Below are 20,039 nucleotides of genomic sequence, written 5' to 3' on the forward strand. Positions count from 1 at the left end.
ACTCTGAGGAGAAGAGTAGTTTGGCACTTGTCTTAACAATGTCCACTTTGAATAGATTTTCCTTAACGTGGTTCATTTGTATTTCTTCTGTAGGGAAGTACTTGCTCATAACCTCACTCCTTTTTTCTATTGAAATATTCATTTTCTCTTATTATTTAAAAAACTTTTTTATATGAACTTGAATAACCCTGTATCTGCCAATTAGGAAGGAAACCTTAACTCAGAGTTGTGATTTGCCTTTAAATGTTATTTGCCATATCTTTTTATAATGTCCAAGTATTAATTTGTATATAGGATGACCCAGCACTTTTCCCTATATCGTTTCTGGCATTGGGGCCATGATTAGCAAGTTCTACTCTAGGGGGGCCTGGCTGGCTCAGTCGGTTAAGCATCTGACTCTTGCTTTCGGCTCAGGTCGTGATCTCATGGTTTATGAGTTCAAGCCCCACACCAGGCTCTATGCTGACAGCGTGGAGCCTGCTTGGGATGCTCTCTCTTCCTCTCTCTGCCCCTCCCCCGCTTGCTCTCTCTGTCTGTCTCTCTCTCTCAAAAAATAAAATTAAAAAAAATATATTTAAAAGAAGAACGTTCTACTCTATAGCAAATCTTTTTTTTTTAATTTTTTTTTTATGTTTATTTATTTTTGGGACAGAGAGAGACACAGCATGAACGGGGGAGGGGCAGAGAGAGAGGGAGACACAGAATCGGAAACAGGCTCCAGGCTCTGAGCCATCAGCCCAGAGCCCGACGCGGGGCTCGAACTCACAGACTGTGAGATCATGACCTGAGCCGAAGTCAGACGCTCAACTGACTGAGCCACCCAGGCGCCCCAGAACGTTCTACTCTAAATGACATAACTTTTATTTTTATTTCCTTTTAGAAGTTTGCTGTACTGCTATTTGATGTCTATATATATATAGACATCGAATTATATATTAAATATATATATAATTAAAAGTCAAGGAAACATGGTATTGTGAATGTTGATTACTAATGATGGCAGACATTCATTAATATCATGTAACAGGCACTTCTATAAATGGAAGGGCTTAATCATTTATTCCCAGAGTAATCATATCAGTGATCCATTGTTAACTATTTAAGAAAGGAAAAAACTGAGACTTTTAGAGCTTTAGAAGTTTCCTCAAAAACTTCCCCTGGGCACCACGGACCCATGTTGACTCGGCAGAGAACAGCTCAGAGCCAACCCCAAACTGGAGGCACCTAGACATAATGGTATGTGGGCAAAGAGTGATCTTGGGGGACTGCAAAGAGGAGGCATCCCTTCCCAGGGGTCAGCAGCTACCAGACAAAGGGGACACTGGTGTGGGAACCAGCAGCTGTACACCCTCACACAAGTTAACACACATCTACGCCCACCGGGGCCAGAGCCTCCTTCCTCCCCCTCAGAAGGGTGCCCTCCACCCCCGCATTTTGTCTGTAATTAGGTTAAGAGAGGAAACACTGAGCCCAGCTGAACGCCAGGAAACGAACCGCCAGGAGCTTGCCTCTGCAAGGGTGTACGCTTTGGTTTCCTGCCCTGTCCCCGGGCCAGACTTCAACAGAAAGTCCCCGTCAGAAGTCAGGAAGCTGGTCTGGTTACATCTTTACATCATCACGTGACTTTGAGCAGGTCAGACTGACCCATCTGGGCCTCAGTTTCTCCACATGGGGGGAAAACAAAGCACACCTCCCTGCCAAGCCCACTGTGGAATTAGGAGAAAGCACACACGAACACCCTAGGTGCGCTGATGGGTGCAAACGGGTAGTGGGCGTTGTCTTGAGCAGTCCTTTCGGTGCCTCAACCCCATCCTGCTTTTCCCTGGTCATTTCTAGGAAAGAGAGTCAGGTGCCTCCCATGCCCGTCCTCTTTCTGCCCCTTCATCCTTATCCTCAGTCTCTGCCCCTTCTCACTGCAGGAGCAGGTCTCTGCGCCCAGGCAGAGAGGAGGGCAGGAGTGGGGGGCGGGGTGCAGGGGAGCAGGGGACTTGGAATTAACACCCTCAATATGTTCAAATTCCCTCTTCAGGCATGAGCTCTGAGTAGAGTTCCCTGGTGGTCGCATGTGGAGTTACATGTTAGCACAGGGCTGTGGGTCCTGATGTCTCTCTCTCTCTCTCTCTCTCTCTCTCTCGATCCCTTCTTTCTCCCAACATTTGTATGTTTCATATAAAACCTCTTTGTAAACTGCATCATTTTTTAAAGCTTATGTATTTATTTTGAGAGAGAGAGAGAGAGAGAGAGCAAGAGTGCATGGAAGGGGCAAAAAGGAAGGGAGAGAGAACCCTCTCTCTCAGCACAGACCCTGAGGCAGGGGCTCAGACTCACGAACCGTGAGATCGTGACCTGAGCCGAAATCAAGAGTCCAACGCTTAATCGACTAAGCCACCCAGGCGCCCCGCGTCATTTTTTAAAAGTCGTTCCCTAAAGATGCTGGAGCCCTGCATCTATCTACACATCAGTGACACAAACAGCGCTCTAGTGCCCACAGGCAGGAGTCGAAGATTTACAGGAGACTGGTGGTCCAGGCTCCTGTGTTCCATCCCCCATTGACCTGTCCCTCCACCCAGCCGGGCTCTCTTTGCTCCCAGCTCCACTCTCCCTTCCTTTGCCAGGGACTCTCCCTATACTTTCTTACCCCTCCCCTCTCCCCTCCAGCATCCACAAAGCCTCTCAGGGAGGAAACATGTCAGTGACCCACCAGGCAGGACCGGGCTTGAAGTTTCTGACGACCCCCAGGGCCAGTGGGGTTTAGTGGAGTCTTGCACAGACCTCCAAGTGCCCCTGAGCTGGTCACCCACCTTCAGCGTGGCTCGCCCTGAAGAGAGGGGCAAAGCCAGGGTCCTGCAAAGAAGAGGCAGTGCACAGAGGGAGGAGAGTGGACAGCCCGTGACCACAGCTTCCTCCTGGCTGTCCCAGCTCCTCCCCCAAGGGCAGGCCCTGAGGGGGAAGGGGCAGCGGGGCACAGAGGAGAGAAGCAGCCTCTATGGACACCCAGGAGCTGTGCGCCACGCAGGGCTGTTCCCTCCTGGTCCGGATTTACAACTGCCACCGTTGGTCTCCGCTTGCCTCTGCCGGCCAGGTCGGCGCTCCCCGGGTCTCCTACTCCCCAAGCTGCCCTTGGCCTTTCTCATTTTATCTATCTCGGAGGTGCTGGGAAAGCTGAGGAGAATCAGACCAGCTCCAGGTTCCCTCTCCCCAGCGTCCCCCATGTCCCCTGCCACCAGCAGGAGAGGAAACGGCCACATGGTCCAGAGAGCCCTGCTCCCACCCCTGCTGCTCCTGTCACTGTTGATCCCAGGTGAGGAGGAAGGTGAGAGCCTGGGGAGGAGAGGAGAGGGTGATACAGGGACTACAGGACCGCGGGCTCCGGAGCAAGTGCTCTGTGCCCCGGGCTGCTGGAGGAGCAGTTCCTGGTGTGGCCCTGACCTGCTGCCTCCTCTCCAGGCTCGTGGGCTGTGCCAGAGGCACAGCCACTTCACCGAGTGGCGGGGCAGACGCTTTCTGTGACATGCCAGTACCCCCCCAAGGGCTGGCCCTACGAGAGGAAGAGCTGGTGTAAGGAGTTATCGGCGGTCAAGTGCACCAGGTTAGTCACCAGCTCCGGTCCCCGCAGGCTGGCTCAGGCCTCTCGATTCTCAATCTGGGACAACCCTAGCACCGGCCTCTTCATTGTCACCATGACTGGGCTGAAGGAGGAAGATTCAGGACACTACTGGTGTAGAATTTACCATGCTTCCGACAGCTCTGTCTCTAAGTCCATAAGGTTCTATCTGACGGTGTCTCCAGGTAAGCCTCTTCCTAGGGGTCCCCTGGCTCCCTTTGGGTGCCTCCTAGTTTCTTAGTAGTGAAGCCAGGCTGCCCCCCCCCATTCAGATCTCCTGGGAAGGTTGTTGGGAACAGGTGTCCCAGGGACTTGAATACATGTACACACACACACACACACACACACACACACACCCCTCACTCACTGTCTTGATGATTTACAAGCCTCGTCAAAGGTGCCCAAACAGATCATGGGAGCATTCTGACCCTGAGCTCATATGACCTGGCCACAGGGGAGCCCGAGACTGCCTGGCATTCTTAGAGAAGGCACCTGTACCTGGCACATAGCAGGTGCTCAGTAAATGTGTGGCCCTGGCCACAAACCACCCCCACCCCACCATATTGGTATCATGTTGGTCCGTCTATTCTTCCTGGCCCAGATCAGGGGTCAGCAAACTCTGGTCTGAAAGCTAAGGATGAATTTTAAATGGCCGGGGGGGGGGGGGGGGGAAGTCGAAGAAAAATAATATTTTGTGTCACACAAAAATTACAGGAAATTCAAATGTCAGTGTCCACAAATAAAGGGTTTTTTGGAACACAGCCATGCCCATATGTTTATATATGATTTAAGGCCATTTTCATGCTACAGGAGCAGCTGTTCCAACAGAGACCATATGGCCCACAAGCCTAAAGTAGTTACTCTCTGGCCCTTTACAAACAAGTTGGCCAACATGAGTCTGAATCAGAGCTTCTCAAAGCATCTGTGGTTGCAACGGACTGAATGTTTGTGGCCTCCACAAAGTCATGGGTTGAAATCCTAACCTACAATGTGATGGTATTTGGAGGTGGGGCCTCTGGGAGGTGATGAGGTCATGAGGGTGGGGCCCCTAGGAGTGGAATTAGTGCCCTTACCAAAGAGCTCTCCAGCAAGCTCTCTCCTCCTCTTTCTGCCAAGTAAAATGATAGCCTGCAGAGGGAACTCTCCAGAACCCCACCACACTGGTACCCTGACCTCAGACTCCCAGCTTCCAGGGTAAGAAATAAATTTCTGTTGTTTCCAAACCACCCAGGCTGTGACACTTTGTTATGGCAGCCCAAGTCTTGTTAAGACAGTGGTGGATGACCTTTTCAAAACATCTCCAATCCATCAATGACTATCTTCTGGTAAAACACAATACAAATGGATTCCTAGAAAAATTAAATGAGAGAAAAACACACACATACAAAGCACAAGCCCAAAATGCTGATTTGATTTTACAGACATAAAATTACTTTTCAACAAAGACAATCAGAACAAACATAAGGGGGGAAAAAGTTCAGTTATAAAAACGGTTCCCATTGATTATTGAAAGTATGCATGTGGGTGATGGATGTTGTTGTTAACATTATAGCTGAAATCCAAGAAGGAATTCTAAATCACTTCCTACAAGCTCAATATTTTTATTTTTAATTTTTACAAAAGGAAGCGAGCGATGCTGTATTTTCAAAATGCATCCTCGATCCTTCATCAGGGGCCAGTTCCAAAATTTTATCTTATAAAGCTCTGTTTACATTTGAAATACCTGTTGATGAAAAAATGGTCTCTGGTTTTGTGAATTTCCTATCATGTATCTTCTTTGGACAGATAATAAAATGCAAGACATTCCATCAAACTATCCAGGTTTCTCTACAAGCACTTTTGCAGACAAGATCACCTATTTTGCTGATAATTGTTACTGAATTAAGAATATGTCATGAAAGTTTATAGAAACTATCCTTCTAAGCCTCTAACTTTTGTTTTGGCGCTTAGATCTCATTTGCCATTGAAAAATATGTTGCGTCCTTCCCTGGCACGGAATAGCCTCAAAGCTGTGATATAACCAAGCCTGACCATGTGATTCCCATCTTTAAAAAGTTAGTACTGACCTGGTTTCTATCTTGCCAAGATAGTAGGAGTCCTTTTCGTAGCTCAAACATTCTCAACAGAACTGTCACCCTCAGTAATGAATCAGTGCAACCTGGCATACAATAACAACTCTGAGGGGTTTCCACATGATCACATAATAAAGAGAACGACTTCAAATTTTTTTTTTCAACGTTTTTTATTTTATTTTTGGGACACAGAGAGAGAGAGACAGAGCATGAACGGGGGAGGGGCAGATAGAGAGGGAGACACAGAATCGGAAACAGGCTCCAGGCTCCAGGCTCCGAGCCATCAGCCCAGAGCCCGATGCGGGGCTCGAACTCACGGACCGCGAGATCGTGACCTGTCTGAAGTCGGACACTTAACCGACTGCGCCACCCAGGCGCCCTTAAAGAGAACGACTTCAAATTCAACGCGTTCATCTTTATGTAATTCACGATTTTTCCCACTTTGGTAGGCACGCGTGCAGCTCAGCTGATATTTTCTCAGAGCAAGAATTTGAAGGAGGCGGTGCACTGGCTTACACTCTGGTGCAAGGCTCCTTCATCTGAAGGACTGCTCCCGCGTGTTTTCCTGTCACATAGCAGCTATCAGAACATACTCGGACACGAAACTGGAGCCCCAAACCACTGGTCGATAATAAAATCCTTCATAGTTCTATTCAGCTCAGGGCTAGTTGTGTTGTTGACAATGAAACGAAATGATACAGAGGAATACCTTCCTATCATCATGTGCAAATTGCACGTAGTCTAAAAAGAATAACTATGTTTGCGATGTGCGTGCATTTTGCTCAAGTTGCCGTGAAAAACACCTTACTAACTTTATTTGTCCCAGGAGTTGGTCTTCCTCCTCATTAGCCAATTCCTGAGTATGTTGAGCTAATGTGTCAATAAAGTGATATTTAATTTCCCTTCTTTGCCACAGACTAGCTCAACAAGGTAGAGCAGACACCTCTGTTACAGTCTTTCGATAATGTTTTGACACCTGTAGGTAGACATTTTGTCTTAGCAACACAAAGCGTTACTTTACAAGAAGCCCACAGAACTCTAGAGTTACTAGGTGAAATACTGACTGCTTTGAAGAAAGTTGTAATTCAGGACTCTTTTAAAAACAAATAGCTCATTTGAACTTGTGGTTTAATGTTTTGTAAATGTCACTTGCTTTCATGATGTACTTGTTCCTTAGCCTCTTCACTGAACCTCAACAATGAACTCAGTGGGTTTCAGTGCCTCACCATTCATTAGAACTACAAACCTCATGCTATTTATGAGTGCCACAGTTTCCTGTTGCTGTCATCACAAATTTCCACAAATGTAGTGGCTTAAAACCACACGAATTTATGACTTCACGGTTCTATAGATCAAGAGTCCGGCATGGGTCTCACTGGGCTAAAATCAAGGTAGCGGCAGCAGGCTGTATTCCTTTCTGGAGGCTCTTAGAATCTACTTCTTACGCATTCAGGTCTTGGACAGAATTCAGTTCCTTGTAGCTATAAGACCAGAGTCCCGTTTTCTCACAGGCTGCATAACTGAGAGCTTTCCCAGCTTCTAGCCGCTTCCACACATTCCTTGGCTTGTGGCCCCCTTCCTCTGTCTTTAAAGCCAGAAGCCGTTTTCAAGCCGCACTGCTCTCTGACTACAGCTGGGAAACATTCTCTGCTCTTAAATACTAATCATTAGCTCAGGTTCGCCCAGAATATCTCTCCGCTTCAAGGTCCTCAACCTTAATCACATCTGCAAATCCCCTCTGGCCATGTGGGGTGACACTCACGGGCTCCTGAGATTAGGAAGTGGACAGGGTTCTGCTTTACCGCAGTGAAGGATTCCATGTTTAGACATAACCAATGCAAACCCTTTGGAATGATCTCAGAAGGAAAAGCATCTTTGGAATTAATTCTGCTATCACCATTTGGTTTATTTTTTTAAAAATTTTTTTTCAATGTTTATTTATTTTTGGGACAGAGAGAGACAGAGCATGAACCGGAGAGGGGCAGAGAGAGAGAGGGAGACACAGAATCCAAAACAGGCTCCAGGCTCTGAGCCATCAGCCCAGAGCCTGACGCGGGGCTCGAACTCACGAACTGCGAGATCGTGACCTGGCTGAAGTCGGACGCTTAACCAACTGCGCCACCCAGGCGCCCCACCATTTGGTTTATTATTACTGCTACATCCCGAAAAGATGGGGCTTTTCTTGACACAATGCTCAGTGACTTTGTTTTGCTCTCTGTTAATTTAGTACTAGAATTAACTAATCACTACTCTACATTAGCTAATCATGTTAAACTCTAATTAAAAAAAAAAAATGGATAGGGGCACCTGGGTGGCTCAGTCGGTTGAGCTTCTGACTTCAGCTCAGGTCATGATCTCATGGGTCGTGGGTTCGAGCCCCCCATCGGGCTCTTCAGCCCGCCAGAATGGATCCCACTTTGGATCCTCTGTCTCTCTCTCTCTCTGCCCCTCCCCTGATTGTGCTCGCCCCAAAATAAGTAAATATTTTTAAAAATAAATTCATAACAGGGGCGCCTGGGTGGCGCAGTCGGTTAAGTGTCCGACTTCAGCCAGGTCACGATCTCGCGGTCCGTGAGTTCGAGCCCCGCGTTGGGCTCTGGGCGGATGGCTCAGAGGCTGGAGCCTGTTTCCGATTCTGTGTCTCCCTCTCTCTCTGCCCCTCCCCCGTTCATGCTCTGTCTCTCTCTGTCCCAAAAATAAATAAACGTTGAAAAAAAAATTTAAAAAAAAATAAATAAATTCATAACAGATAGATTGAAAATGTCAATGATTATAAAAACTTATAAAAATAACTTTTTCAGGTCTTGATACACTTTTGGGTTATAGTTGAGCAACGAACCTTCAGGGATCACGGTCCTGCTCTGCTGCTGTCATGCAGCCTGCCCCATGTGTTACTCTCCGTGACAGTTTGCCAGTACCTAAACTGATTGACATCCTGTTCCACCAGACCGGTTTACTAATCACATGCTTGGACCTTGAGGCAATGTCAGATTGATAAATTCCAAGATCCTTACTCCTGATTTCTATATTTACCTTGTGCAGGCAGGTTATAAATAATTTGTGGACCAGCATCCACCCACAGATCACACGCTGTAGCTCAGGACTAGAATTTTCCCTGAGTGTCATGAGAACCTCTTCTAGGTTGGGCACACAGGTTGCTCCCAGTAGTCACTCTGGGCAGCCTCAGAGAGAGTGCCCTTGTGGGACAGGGTCATGGCCACATGTCCATTGACCTGGGACTCTCTCCAGGGAAGCCCCTGGGCCATGGGATGTCCCAACATCAGGTACCCTCTCCCCCATGCCTCTCCCAGCCCTTCCCTCAGCTGTTCCCTTCATGGATCCTGGGTGGATGGGTATTTAGACCTAGCTGAGGACACCGAGAGTCCCCATTTCCTGTCACAGCATTGGGGCTGACAGCACCCGTTTCCCTTCTGGGCCTCACCCATCCCCAGTAGTCATTATTCTCTCTTCATCCTTAATAGCCCCCATCACCTTTCCAGAGATGGCCTCCCACCAGCCTCCATCAAGAGCTCTGAGCACTGGTAGGTCTGGGGTCTTACTGGGAAGGCAGGGCAGTGGAGGTAGGGGACAGGGAGCTCGCAAAAGTTTCAGAATCAAGAGGGGGCCCCATAAAATGTACTTACCCAGATCATCGAGGCAGTGGGGTCTGCAGAGGGACCCAGAGTTCTGCGGCAGAACCAGGAAGGACAGGGGTGGGAAAGCAGTCTGAAAGTTCCCCGGGGAGGAGCCCCTTCCCCCTAATAGCGCCAGAAGTATGAGAATGGGAAGGGATGTCAGAGATGAGAGCCACTTAAAGACAGTGACTGTTTCCCCACTTGGGGAGGCTCGGAGCTAGACCGTGCCCTTCCAAACGTGTAGACATGCTTGGAGAGAAGCCCCGGCCTCCTGACTCCCATTCCAGTGCTCTTTCTGGAGCCAAGAACACCTCCACAGGCACTGAAGAGAGCCTAAACCACAGATCTGTCTAGTCTTAAGCCATGGGACTTCATAGCCCAGTCCTGACCCCAGAATTGGTTTTTTCCCAGGCTCTGAGCTTCTGTTCCCAGTTCAGCCCAGGTCCCCATTCCAGCTTTCCTGCCAGCTAGAACAGATGTGCTGTCCCTCCAGCTAAACTCAGATTCCTTTTCTTTCTCTGACAGCTTCCGCCTCCACGCAGGCCACCCGGACTTCCCGTGACCTGATCTCATCACAGACCCAGAGCTGTGTGTCCTCCACTGGAAGAGCCAGAGAGGCCCCCAGGGCTTCCTCTGCCATCACTGCCCCTTCACAGTGAGTTCAAGGGTGGGACCCTCACGCACACGGCCCTGGCTCAGGGGCCCACAGCAGAGAGCTGCCACCCCAACCGGCTCCCCTCCCCTCTGTTTTCTGTTCTCCAGGCAACAAAACTGCACCCTCCACTGTCACCCTGCAGCCCCCGACGCTCTGGTCTCCGTGCTCTGTGGACTCCTTCTGGCCAAGAGTGTGGTGTTGTCAGCCCTGCTTGTCTGGTGAGTGGGTTTGGGTTGGGCTTGGGAGAGAATGAAGCAGGGAGGGGCTTCCGTCCCTGGACAGATGGTCAGACAGGGAATCAGCCAGTGAACACAGAGGCAAGAAAAATGATCCCCAGCAGGGCTGTCCAAATTAGACCCTCGCTGACTGCCTGCTCACCACAGGATCACCTTTGTCTTTCCAAAACTCAGATGCTTTGTCCACATGTTTCCGCCTGTTTTCTCCTCCCCTCTTCTCCTCCTCCTTTCCTTCCCCTACCCCTCTCCCCCTCTGATTCAGTATCACTGACCTGTCCAACCAGGAAATCCCTCCCACTGCCTGCCCTTCCAGGAATGCCTGCCCAAACCCAGGGCACGGCCCCTTCCCAAGCGGTGACAGAGGGAGGGTATGCACAGGAGGGAGGGTCACGTCCAAGGAGAAGGGGATGCACAAGGCAAAGGTAGGTGGGGCTGAGGGAAAGGTGTGGGGACAGGGACCCATCAGGCAGAGCGCAGGCTTGCTGAAGGGGGACAGCCTGTGGGGAGAGGGCAACAGGCTCAAAGAGTGGGTTTGAGTCACTTCTTGTATTTCTTCGCCCCTCCCATGATAGGGCCTTAAGGAGTCGACATGCGCAACACAGAGGGAGGTCTCTGATGCACCCAGCTCGGTCCAGACTCCAGACCTCAGGGCCCAAGAAGGATGGCCAGTATCCCCCAGGCTCCCCAGGGGCGCCTCCCTGACCTCTGAACCCTTTGCTCCTTGCAAAGAAAAGGCGGAAGTCCCCCAGAACTTGATCCAACACCCTTGGCTACACCCCTCACTCCAGTGTTGAGGATTTCTCAGCCTGGCCTCCTCCCAAGGTCCAGGCCCACGGCTTGCTCACACACAGCTGGCATCTGGGCCAGCACGATCCAGGGATGGGAGCCGAAGACCAGTGCAGTGGCTGTCCACCAAACTGGAGCCACCACGGCGGGGCCCTCTGACCCCACCATCTTCTCCCCTAGGCCTCCCCCTCATCCTCCTGCTCCCTGCCTCCTCCTCCTCCTCCTCTTGTCCTTCCCCCTCTTCCTCCTGCCCTCCTCCTCTCCTTCCCCCTCCTCTCCCTCCTCCTCCTCCTCCTCCTCCCCTTCCCCTCCTGTCTGTGGCCCCACAGCTCAGCCAGGATCCCAGGTCACCCCCAGCATTTCTCTCTCCATCCCTGTTTGCTCAGCGACACTCTGCCAAGACCTCTGTTCTGCTTCTCTCTGTGGCTTCTGCCTCTTCCTCCTCTTCCTCCCCCTTTGCAAATCCCCAGCACCTGGCACCTGTACCCAGGCCACTCTTTCAGTCACCTAACTGGCGTCCTGCCTTTGGTCTCCACCTCCTAGATTGTTCCCCCTTGTCCGTCCTTTCTCAACAACACCTCTGTGCATTTTTACTGCACAGGAGGTGGGGGCCTCTGCTCTGCCAAGTTCAGCCACCCTAGTCACCATCACCACGTCACTATGCACCACGCTTACTGCCCTTGAAGCCACCAAGATGGCCACAGGCTCTGGTGAGGAGTCGCCCCCCCCCCCTTGTCCTGCACAAGCTGAGTGGGAGGCTCCACAGTGGAGACCACCCTGGTCTGACCCGAGGCACTGCCCCTCGTAGGACTGCTGTGTCTCTGACACTTACTGTCTCGGTGTCGGACTTCCCGGACTAAGCCTCTAGATTTATCTTTTCTCTCCTGTCCTTCCTCTATTTTTCCTTATTCCTACTTTCTGGGAAAGTTTCTCAAAGTTGCATTCCGGTTCTTCTATTCAAAGATTTACCGTTTATGCTCTCACATCTTAAAATGTCTAAAGGGTCTATTTGTGCTCCGAATGTTCCTTTACGACGACATGCGTGTTTGCTTTGGCGACGCCATTTTTTCTCGGGCAGTGTTGAAGTTTTAACTTTTGAGGGTTGTGGTGTTTTATTCTTTTAAGCCTTGTCTGTTTTCTGTTTCCCCCAAATACCTTTTTCTATCTCTCGTTTTCTCCTTTCGTTGACCGCTGTCTTTCCTCAGAACTTTCTGGAAGCCTCTGCTGCTTCTTGGCAGAGCACCGGTATTTAAAAGCTTGGAGGCCCTGTGTGTGTTACAGAGATTTGTGGACTCTACGTTGATTTGGCAAGGGTGTTGTTACGGGCTGTTATGTGGCCCCCTCCATTTATATGTTCAAATCCCAACTCCCAAGGTGATGAGGGAGGAGCCCTCACAAATGGGATTCTGCCCTTACAAAGCTCCTTACAAAGCTCCCTGGCTCCTTCTACTCTGTGACGACGCGGTGAGGGGACAGCCCTATAGGAACCAGGAAGGTCTCACCAGACACACAATCTGCCAGCAACTTGGCCTCGGACTTTCCAGCCTCCAGAACTGTGAGGAATAAGAGCTGCTGACGCCCCTCGGTGCATGGCATTTTTGTCTCAGCCACTAAGCGGACTAAGACAAGCACCGCTTCGTTTTTTCCTGACAGCTCAGTGTCTCCAAAAAGGTGCTGTGAACCGTCCTCCTGGGGATATAAGCCTGGTTCTAGGCACCAGCTGTGGCAAAGCAGCTTCCGTTTTCACTCACTCGGGCCCCAGGTGGAACACAGTGTCCTTCTCCAAGGTGCCTGGTGCCCTGGGAGGGCGTCTCTGTGACAGACCCTCGTCAGAGACTAACCTGTGGGTTCTCTGTCGGGTGAGAGAGAGAGAGCGAGGAGGGAGAAAGGATGTGGGCAGCTGACCCACTCACTCTGTCTCACGGGGGGGGCAGAGAAGCTAGGAGCCAGACTGCTTCTCAACCCCAGTCCCCAGCTTGTAGTCTGCGTCCTGAGGTCCCCCCCGCCTCCGATTCCTAAGGCTTCCTGGGTTTCTAAGGTAAAAAAAAGACTGGCTTCTTATGTCTCCCTCCCCCACGTTTCTCTGGTCCATTAAAGTCGTCCAAATGTTACCCAGCTTTAAGACTTCCATGGAGCTCTCCCTTCATCCTTGAGAATGGATTTATGCAATTCTTGCCCATTTATCACCACTTCCCTCACACAGCTTGCCCATCTCTTCAGCAGGAGCAGAGGGGCCTCAAATTTTCCATCCAGTCACCCCTTCCAGCTCCCACCACCCTGGGCAGGAAAGAGCGAGATCCCAGATCTCCACTTGCTCCTGTAAAGACTCCTGGCCTCTTCTCCACCCTCCATCACAGCCAGTGCTGGGACCCCCAGACCTGCGGCTTCATTCCTTCCTTCCCTGCCCACCCTAGTCCCAAAAACCCGGGGCTCCCTGGTCCGCCCTCATCACCCAGGATGGCATCTCAGTAAGACCTTATGAATTCATCAGATGAGCCCCATTTCCCACTCTTCCCCAAATTCGTTCGTCTTTTTGCTCTGCCCTCTGAAACATGAGCCCTTGTGAGCTCAACCTCTCTGAACATCGCCTTCCTACTTTCAAGGAAATCTGCGCCTCCTAGGAGAACACTGCTGTCTCTGTCGTTCTGGCCCACGGTGGCATTTCACTCTCCTTCACCACTAGGCCAGGGCGGGGGCGGGGGGGGGTCCTTTTCATTCCTCACTGCCGCTTCCTACCTTTTTATCCTCCCTAAAGCAGCCCCACAATCTGATTTCCTGCCACCGGACTGTACCGTAGACCACGTCCATCAGTGTGGCATCTCTATATAATCGGGAGTCCCCCTCTTCTCACCGGTCTTAACCCCTGGCTCACTGTCACTTCCCATGGCTACTGTCACAATGCTTGGTGAGCTGAGGCCCATTTGGACTCATAGATGATCCTTCCAAATCCCTGGCCACCTGGTTCCTGACCTCCTCTCCTGCAATGATCTCGTCCCCTTCTCTGCCTCAGCCTCCCATTCAGATGGTCAGCAGGAATAGCGGCTCCCCTCCTTGGTCTCAACTCTGAGCACCCACCTGCCAGCCCCCACCTGTCTCTCTAGCTCAAGCCAACCTGATCATGGTGTCTCTTCAACACCACTGGGATCCCTGACCCTCTAGTCCTGCCAGCTCGTCCCTCTCCCTTACCTCACTCGTGCCTTCTTTTCCCTTGGATTCCATGGCCCATACTCACAATCACTCTTTGGCACAGAGTCTCAGTTCCTCTTCCCCCTCTGCTGTCATTGAACTCTCCTGACATACCTCCAGCCCGGGTTGTATCCAGCTTTCCATTTCTCCATCCTGCAGCTTGTCCTAAGGCTGAATGTGGCCGGAGAAAAGCAACCTATCGTGCTGAAGTGTCTCCCTGTAACCACATGGTCTCCACCCTAGACCTCTATTCCATGCCGTCCTCTGGCTCCTCAAACTCCAGTGCCCACTCTTCACCCTCTGCTGGTGTCCTTGCACCCAAACTCATTAAAAACAATGAGGCCTGTTCGGTCCCGCTGCACCTGTCAATCATCCCCCTTCTGTACCCCAGGCTCACTCTCTTCTCCCTGTTCCCAATGCAGGCCAGCCTCTCCACATAAGACCCATCCTATCTTCTCTTGTCTACACAAGAAAATCACTCCAGAAGTTCTCTGCCCTCTCACGTGTCACAACAGTCAGAATATAAACGGGCTTAAGGGAGCCTAGGTGGCTCAGTCTGTTAAGCATCCGACTTCAGCTCAGGTCATGACCTGTTGGTCTGTGGGTTCAAGCCCCACGTGGGGCTCTGTGCTGACAGCTCAGAGCCTGGAGCCTGCTTCTGATTGTGGGCCTCTCTCTTTCTCTCTCTGCCCCACCCCTGTGTGCATTCTCTCTCTCTCTCTCTCTCTCTCTCTCTCTCAAAAATAAATAAACATTAAAAATTTTTTAATAAATAAAAATAAATGGGCTATGACATATTTAAAAACCCTCTCTTGACCCCATAGCATCTCTACCTACTCCTCCACATTCTATTGCCCTTTACAACCCAACCATAAAAGGAGTGGAAACACTCTCAGCCCCCAATATATCTCTTCTTGTTGTCTCTTGAACCCCTTCCAATCAGGCCCTTGTACCACTCCCTGCAACATCTTGCCACAGTGTCCAGTGACTTCCACATTGCTAACTCCAGAGGCCAGTCCTCAAACTCATCATATTGGAAAGATGAACTGTGCTGGATGTGACCCGCCACACTCCCTTCTTGAAATGCTTTGTTCCCTTGGTTTCCAACAACCAACAACAAAATCATGTTGTTTGCCTCCCAACTCATTTGATGCTGTGTAATCAGTTACCCAAAAACTCAGTAGCATAAGACTACAAAAGACATGTTTATGATTTCAAAGACAGCTCTGGGGGGAGTCAGAAATCTGGGAACATCTTAACTGGGTGCTCCTGATTCAGAATCTCACATCCAGTTGCAGTCAGGACATCGGTGAGAACTGGAGTCATAGGAACACTTGACATTTTGGACCACTTCCAAGATGGCTCACCCAATGGGGATGACTCACCCACACGGTTGTCAAGATGAGGCCTCAGTTTCCCACCATGTGAGCCTTACTTCATGATGTGGGAGATCACAGAGTGACCGATCCAAGAAAGACTGAGGAGGAAGTCATGGTGCCTTTCATAACCTAGTCCCTGAAGTCATACACCGTTACTTCTGCCATTCTATTCATTAGAAGCTGGTCACTGGGGCCAGCCCACACTCAAAGGGAGAGAGATTGGACTCCATCTCTTGAAGGAAGGGATACAGAACCACACCGTATATACTCTGGCCACAAATTATTGACATTTCTCCCACATTCAAAATACACTCATGGGTGAAAGGAGTTGAAAGGTAAAAATGAAAAAGATACACACATCCCCTCCCACAAAGGCCTCCGCAAATCTCACCCAATTGTGGCATCAGCGTTAGGTCCAGAAGACTGTCGTATAAATCAGGACCAGGTATGGCAAAGGAACCTCAAGGACAGTCCCTGGCATACAGCTCCTCAGTTTTCAGTATGAGGATCCGTGGGCTGAAGAGACAAGTTATCTGCCAGATGCAAACCCAACATACAATGGTGATATGGGCCTGGGATAGCACCAAGAGACATCTCTGGTCAAAAGAGGGGGAGACTGGAGGCAAATGGAGCACTGATCCACAGAAAAACTGGAGCTCGGCTGGGCAGATGTTGGAAATTCCATGATCTGGACTCTGGCCTACATGTGCCTGGGAATAATTGATCATGGGTCTTGGCTCCACCCCCTGGGGTCTTGCTTCTGCCCTCTGAAGCATCCTTCACCTTCCAGGAAGGCAGCCTACATGTACAGCTTCATAGTTTTCTCAACTGCTTCTTTCCAATAGAATCTGGGGGGCACAAGGGTCTACAAGGGTCTTTTTTCTTAGTTTTATACTCTGGTCCTTTCAGTCCACACTGGTAGTGTTTTGTGAATAGCATTTTCTTTTAAAAATGTGTGGGTCTCCTGTGAATCTTATTGAAATCCACTCAATTAGACAAAAGCCACACTCACAAATGTCTTCATTTGTGAAGATAATGTCTCTTCCATACCTTGGGCTTTTGCTGAGAAGCTGAGGGAAAATGTCTTTTAACTCTTTAGAAGCCCTCTAGTTTCATTGAAAGAATCTGTGAGGCACATACTGTCAAGATCCTTCGAGGGCATTAATTACCTTTCTCTTCCTAAGGTCTCAACAAGGGATTTCACAGTCACCTTTGGTTTCATCTTTAGACCCTATTTTCCTGACAGCACTCTGGATTTCATTTTAGCCTCATTACTGTCCAAAGATACCGAGAATTTCCAAAGCCATCAGGTTCTGGCTCCTTCGTGTTGAATAACCCTGCCTATAGTTTACGTCCCTGCTCTCACATTTTCCAATAAGCCACAAGAAGAAACCAGGCAGCATCCTCAACACTTCGACCAGAAATCTCGGCCACACCAACCCAGTTCATTAGGTATTTTTTCTACGTGCCACATCACTGCAGGTGGCAATGCTGCTAAACCTTCTGCCACTTCATCGCAAGGATCCTTTTTCCTTCTCCGCTACTGGCTAAGCGAGTTTGGAGAACATTCTTAAGGTCTGTATCAGTAGAAAAAGGAGAACTGATAATATCCACGTTACCAAGCTATTTGCATTTCTAAGTAGGATGATATATTCATAAAGCATCAGGCATACGGAGGACACTGAACAAAGGCCGAGCTTCAGAGGGAGTGGGGTAGAGTAGAAAGAGGACCCGCCTGTTACACAGCAGAGGCAACTCAGAGCTGATCTCGGCTGGAGGGACAGATAACCTGCGGGGAATGGACTCCAGTCTTCTTGGTGGAGAGCAGAAAGGAACCCAGGAAAGAATCAGGGTGAGGAAACTGACCAGCCTGGGCTGAGAACACATGCATATTCACTACCACCCCTCTTCGGGCCAACAGTGGCCAGGAGTGGCAGCCTTCTGGGGCTCCTGGGTGGCTCAGTCTGTTAAGCGTCCAACTTCGGCTCAGGTCATGATCTTGCGGTCCGTGAGTTCGAGCCCCGCGTCGGGCTCTGTGCTGACAGCTCAGAGCCTGGAGCCTGTTTCAGATTCTGTGTCTCCCTCTCTCTGACCCTCCCTCGTTCATGCTCTGTCTCTCTCTCTCTCTCTCAAAAATAAATAAACGTTATAAAAAAAAAAAAAGAAGTGGCAGCCTTCCTCCTTGCCAGGAGGCTGTGGTGACCAACCCAGTGTAATGGGACAAAGAAGGGGCTACCTCTGAATCCGGTGCCATTCTGTAGCAGTTCCTGCCCCCCCACCCTGCTCTGGCTGCAGGTGGGAAATGCACTGGAAACCCTGCTGGAACTCAGGAGCCCAGATGGCAGTGAAGCCACCTGCTTCTTCAGCTGGTCATTGACCTTCTCCAGACCCGTATCCTCACCTGTAGGGAGATACATATTGCCACCACACTGCTGTGAGGATTTAAATAAACAGTGCAAGTGGACAAGCCTCGCAAATTATAAAATTACGTGAATATATATTGTTTCCTAAGTTTTCTTCCAATTCTAAAACTGTCCTGGATATGCACATTTGATCTCCAGAGGACCAACTTTTCTGCTTTGCCTTGTTTTCTCCACAGTTGCTTTTCTTCTTCTTCTTCTTTTTTTTTTAAGTTTATTTATTTTTTAGACAGAGAGAGACAGAGCGTGAGCAGGGGAGGGGCAGAGAGAGAGGGAGACACAGAAACAGGCTCCAGGCTCTGAGCTGTCAGCACAGAGCCCAACGCGGGGCTCGAACCCACGAGCTGTGAGATCATGACCCGAGCCAAAGTCGGACACTCAACCGACTGAGCCACCCAGGCGCCCTTCCACCATTGCTTTTCTTTATCTTCCGTTCTCTAGTTGGCCCCCGGATGCCCAGGAGCCCCCGTGGGTACTGTTCTGAGCAGGGACAGGCGCTGCACATAAGCCCAGTGAGTGGAGGGACACAGGTGAGCAAGGCTTAGAAACGAGACCCTGATTAGTTTTCTGGGCTCAGCCCCGCATAAGCTGGTGCAAGTCACCGTCCCTCTCTGAACTTCTGTCTCTTTCTCTGGAAAAAGAAGGGGATAAAGATCAGTTCTGAAGCCCCTTCCACAGGAGGCTAAGCTGATGAGCACGATACAGACACTTTCTGGTGCCCAACTAGGGCTGCCGAGGACAGAGCACCATGGGACACAAAGGAGCCAGCAGCTCTTGAACACAGCTTCGAGTCCAGGGGCCCCTGCAGAAGATTCCAGTGGTGGCTGAGGGAAGGAGCACTGGTGTAGGAGCAAAGTTGGACAGGAGGTGGCTGGGGAGGGATGGAAGAAGCAGGACACTAGTGGGCATCAGAGAGTGGCAGAAGGATCCCAGCAAGGATGGCTGTGATATTGCAATTTATAATAAATGTGTATTGTGATCTTTATTCATGGTTCCTGTTCACCGCTGCCAAAATCCTTGGAATTTCCTGAGTGATCAAAGCCTCATTTGCTCCTGAAATGGAAGTATCTTTTGTCATGTCTGGTCTCTTGGTTTCAGTTCCCAAAATGGCTTCAGAGCCTTAAGGGTGACATGGGTGCCCTGTTAGTCATAACAAGCCGTTTGCCACCACCTCTGAGTTTATGCTAACAGGGTGGTATTTGGAAATCCCCGAAGGAAGGGGGCTGGTTGCTAGGGAAACCAACCATGATTAGAAGGTCGGAACTTCTAATCCCATCCCCTGATTTCCCGGGAGGGGAGAGAGGCTGAAAGTTGAATCAATCACCGACAGCCAATAATTTAATCAATTGTGCTTATGTAACGGAGCCTCCAACAAGAAAGGAGGGGGCTTCTGGAGCCTCAGCTTGGGGAACCAGAATGCCCCCACATGCCGCTGTCCCAGGCCCAAAAGCCACGGGGACAGAAGCTTCTGCGATTGGAAACTCACCTGTGTATTGCTTCATCCGGCTGTTGATTCGTACCCTTTAATATCCTTTGGAACAGACTGGTAATCCTTTGTAATAAACCAGTAATCTAGTGAGTAAACAAGTTTCCTGAGTTCTGTGAGCCACTCTACAAATTAGTCGAGCCTGAAGAGGGGTTGTGGGAACCCCCAGTTTGTAGTCCAGGACCTGTGACTGGCATCTGAAGTGGGGGCGAGCCCTTCACCTGCGGGATCTGATGCTAACTCCAGGTCAATACTGTCAGAGCCGAGGTAACGTGTGGGACACCCAGCCAGTGTCCGTGAAGAACTGTGCGAATTGCTTGGTGGTACGGAAAAAAACTCACAGCTTAATGAGTAACTTTGCTATGAAGTCGCATCAGTCTTTGGAGTGGCCATCACCTCAGGTGCTCCCTAGAGAGAGCACAAAGTCCCAGGAAGGTGCTGGAGCCCCCTGTCTCATCTCCACTCACCCCTAAGAGTCTGGTAGCATGCTGGTACCCAGGGACTGTTCGGGCTCCCACGTTTGGGGTTGTTTTTTTTTTTTTTTTTTTCTCAGAAATCCACCTCTGTTTCCCAGTCCTCA

At 50.1% G+C, this 20,039-nt stretch overlaps 1 protein-coding gene across 1 annotated transcript; it reads left to right on the forward strand.

Annotated features, from left to right (window-relative positions):
* Nucleotides 1-3,000: 3,000 nt before the first annotated feature.
* On the forward strand, nt 3,001-10,422 carry NCR2 (natural cytotoxicity triggering receptor 2). The gene is made up of 4 exons (XM_003986182.3): nt 3,001-3,301; nt 3,448-3,789; nt 9,837-9,966; nt 10,074-10,422. The coding sequence occupies exons 1-4, from the start codon at nt 3,211-3,213 to the stop codon at nt 10,186-10,188; spliced, it is 678 nt and encodes a 225-aa protein (XP_003986231.3). The 5' UTR covers nt 3,001-3,210; the 3' UTR covers nt 10,189-10,422.
* Nucleotides 10,423-20,039: the final 9,617 nt, after the last annotated feature.

Source organism: Felis catus, chromosome B2 (genome assembly GCF_018350175.1).
Source record: "Felis catus isolate Fca126 chromosome B2, F.catus_Fca126_mat1.0, whole genome shotgun sequence".
Lineage (NCBI taxonomy): Eukaryota > Metazoa > Chordata > Mammalia > Carnivora > Felidae > Felis > Felis catus.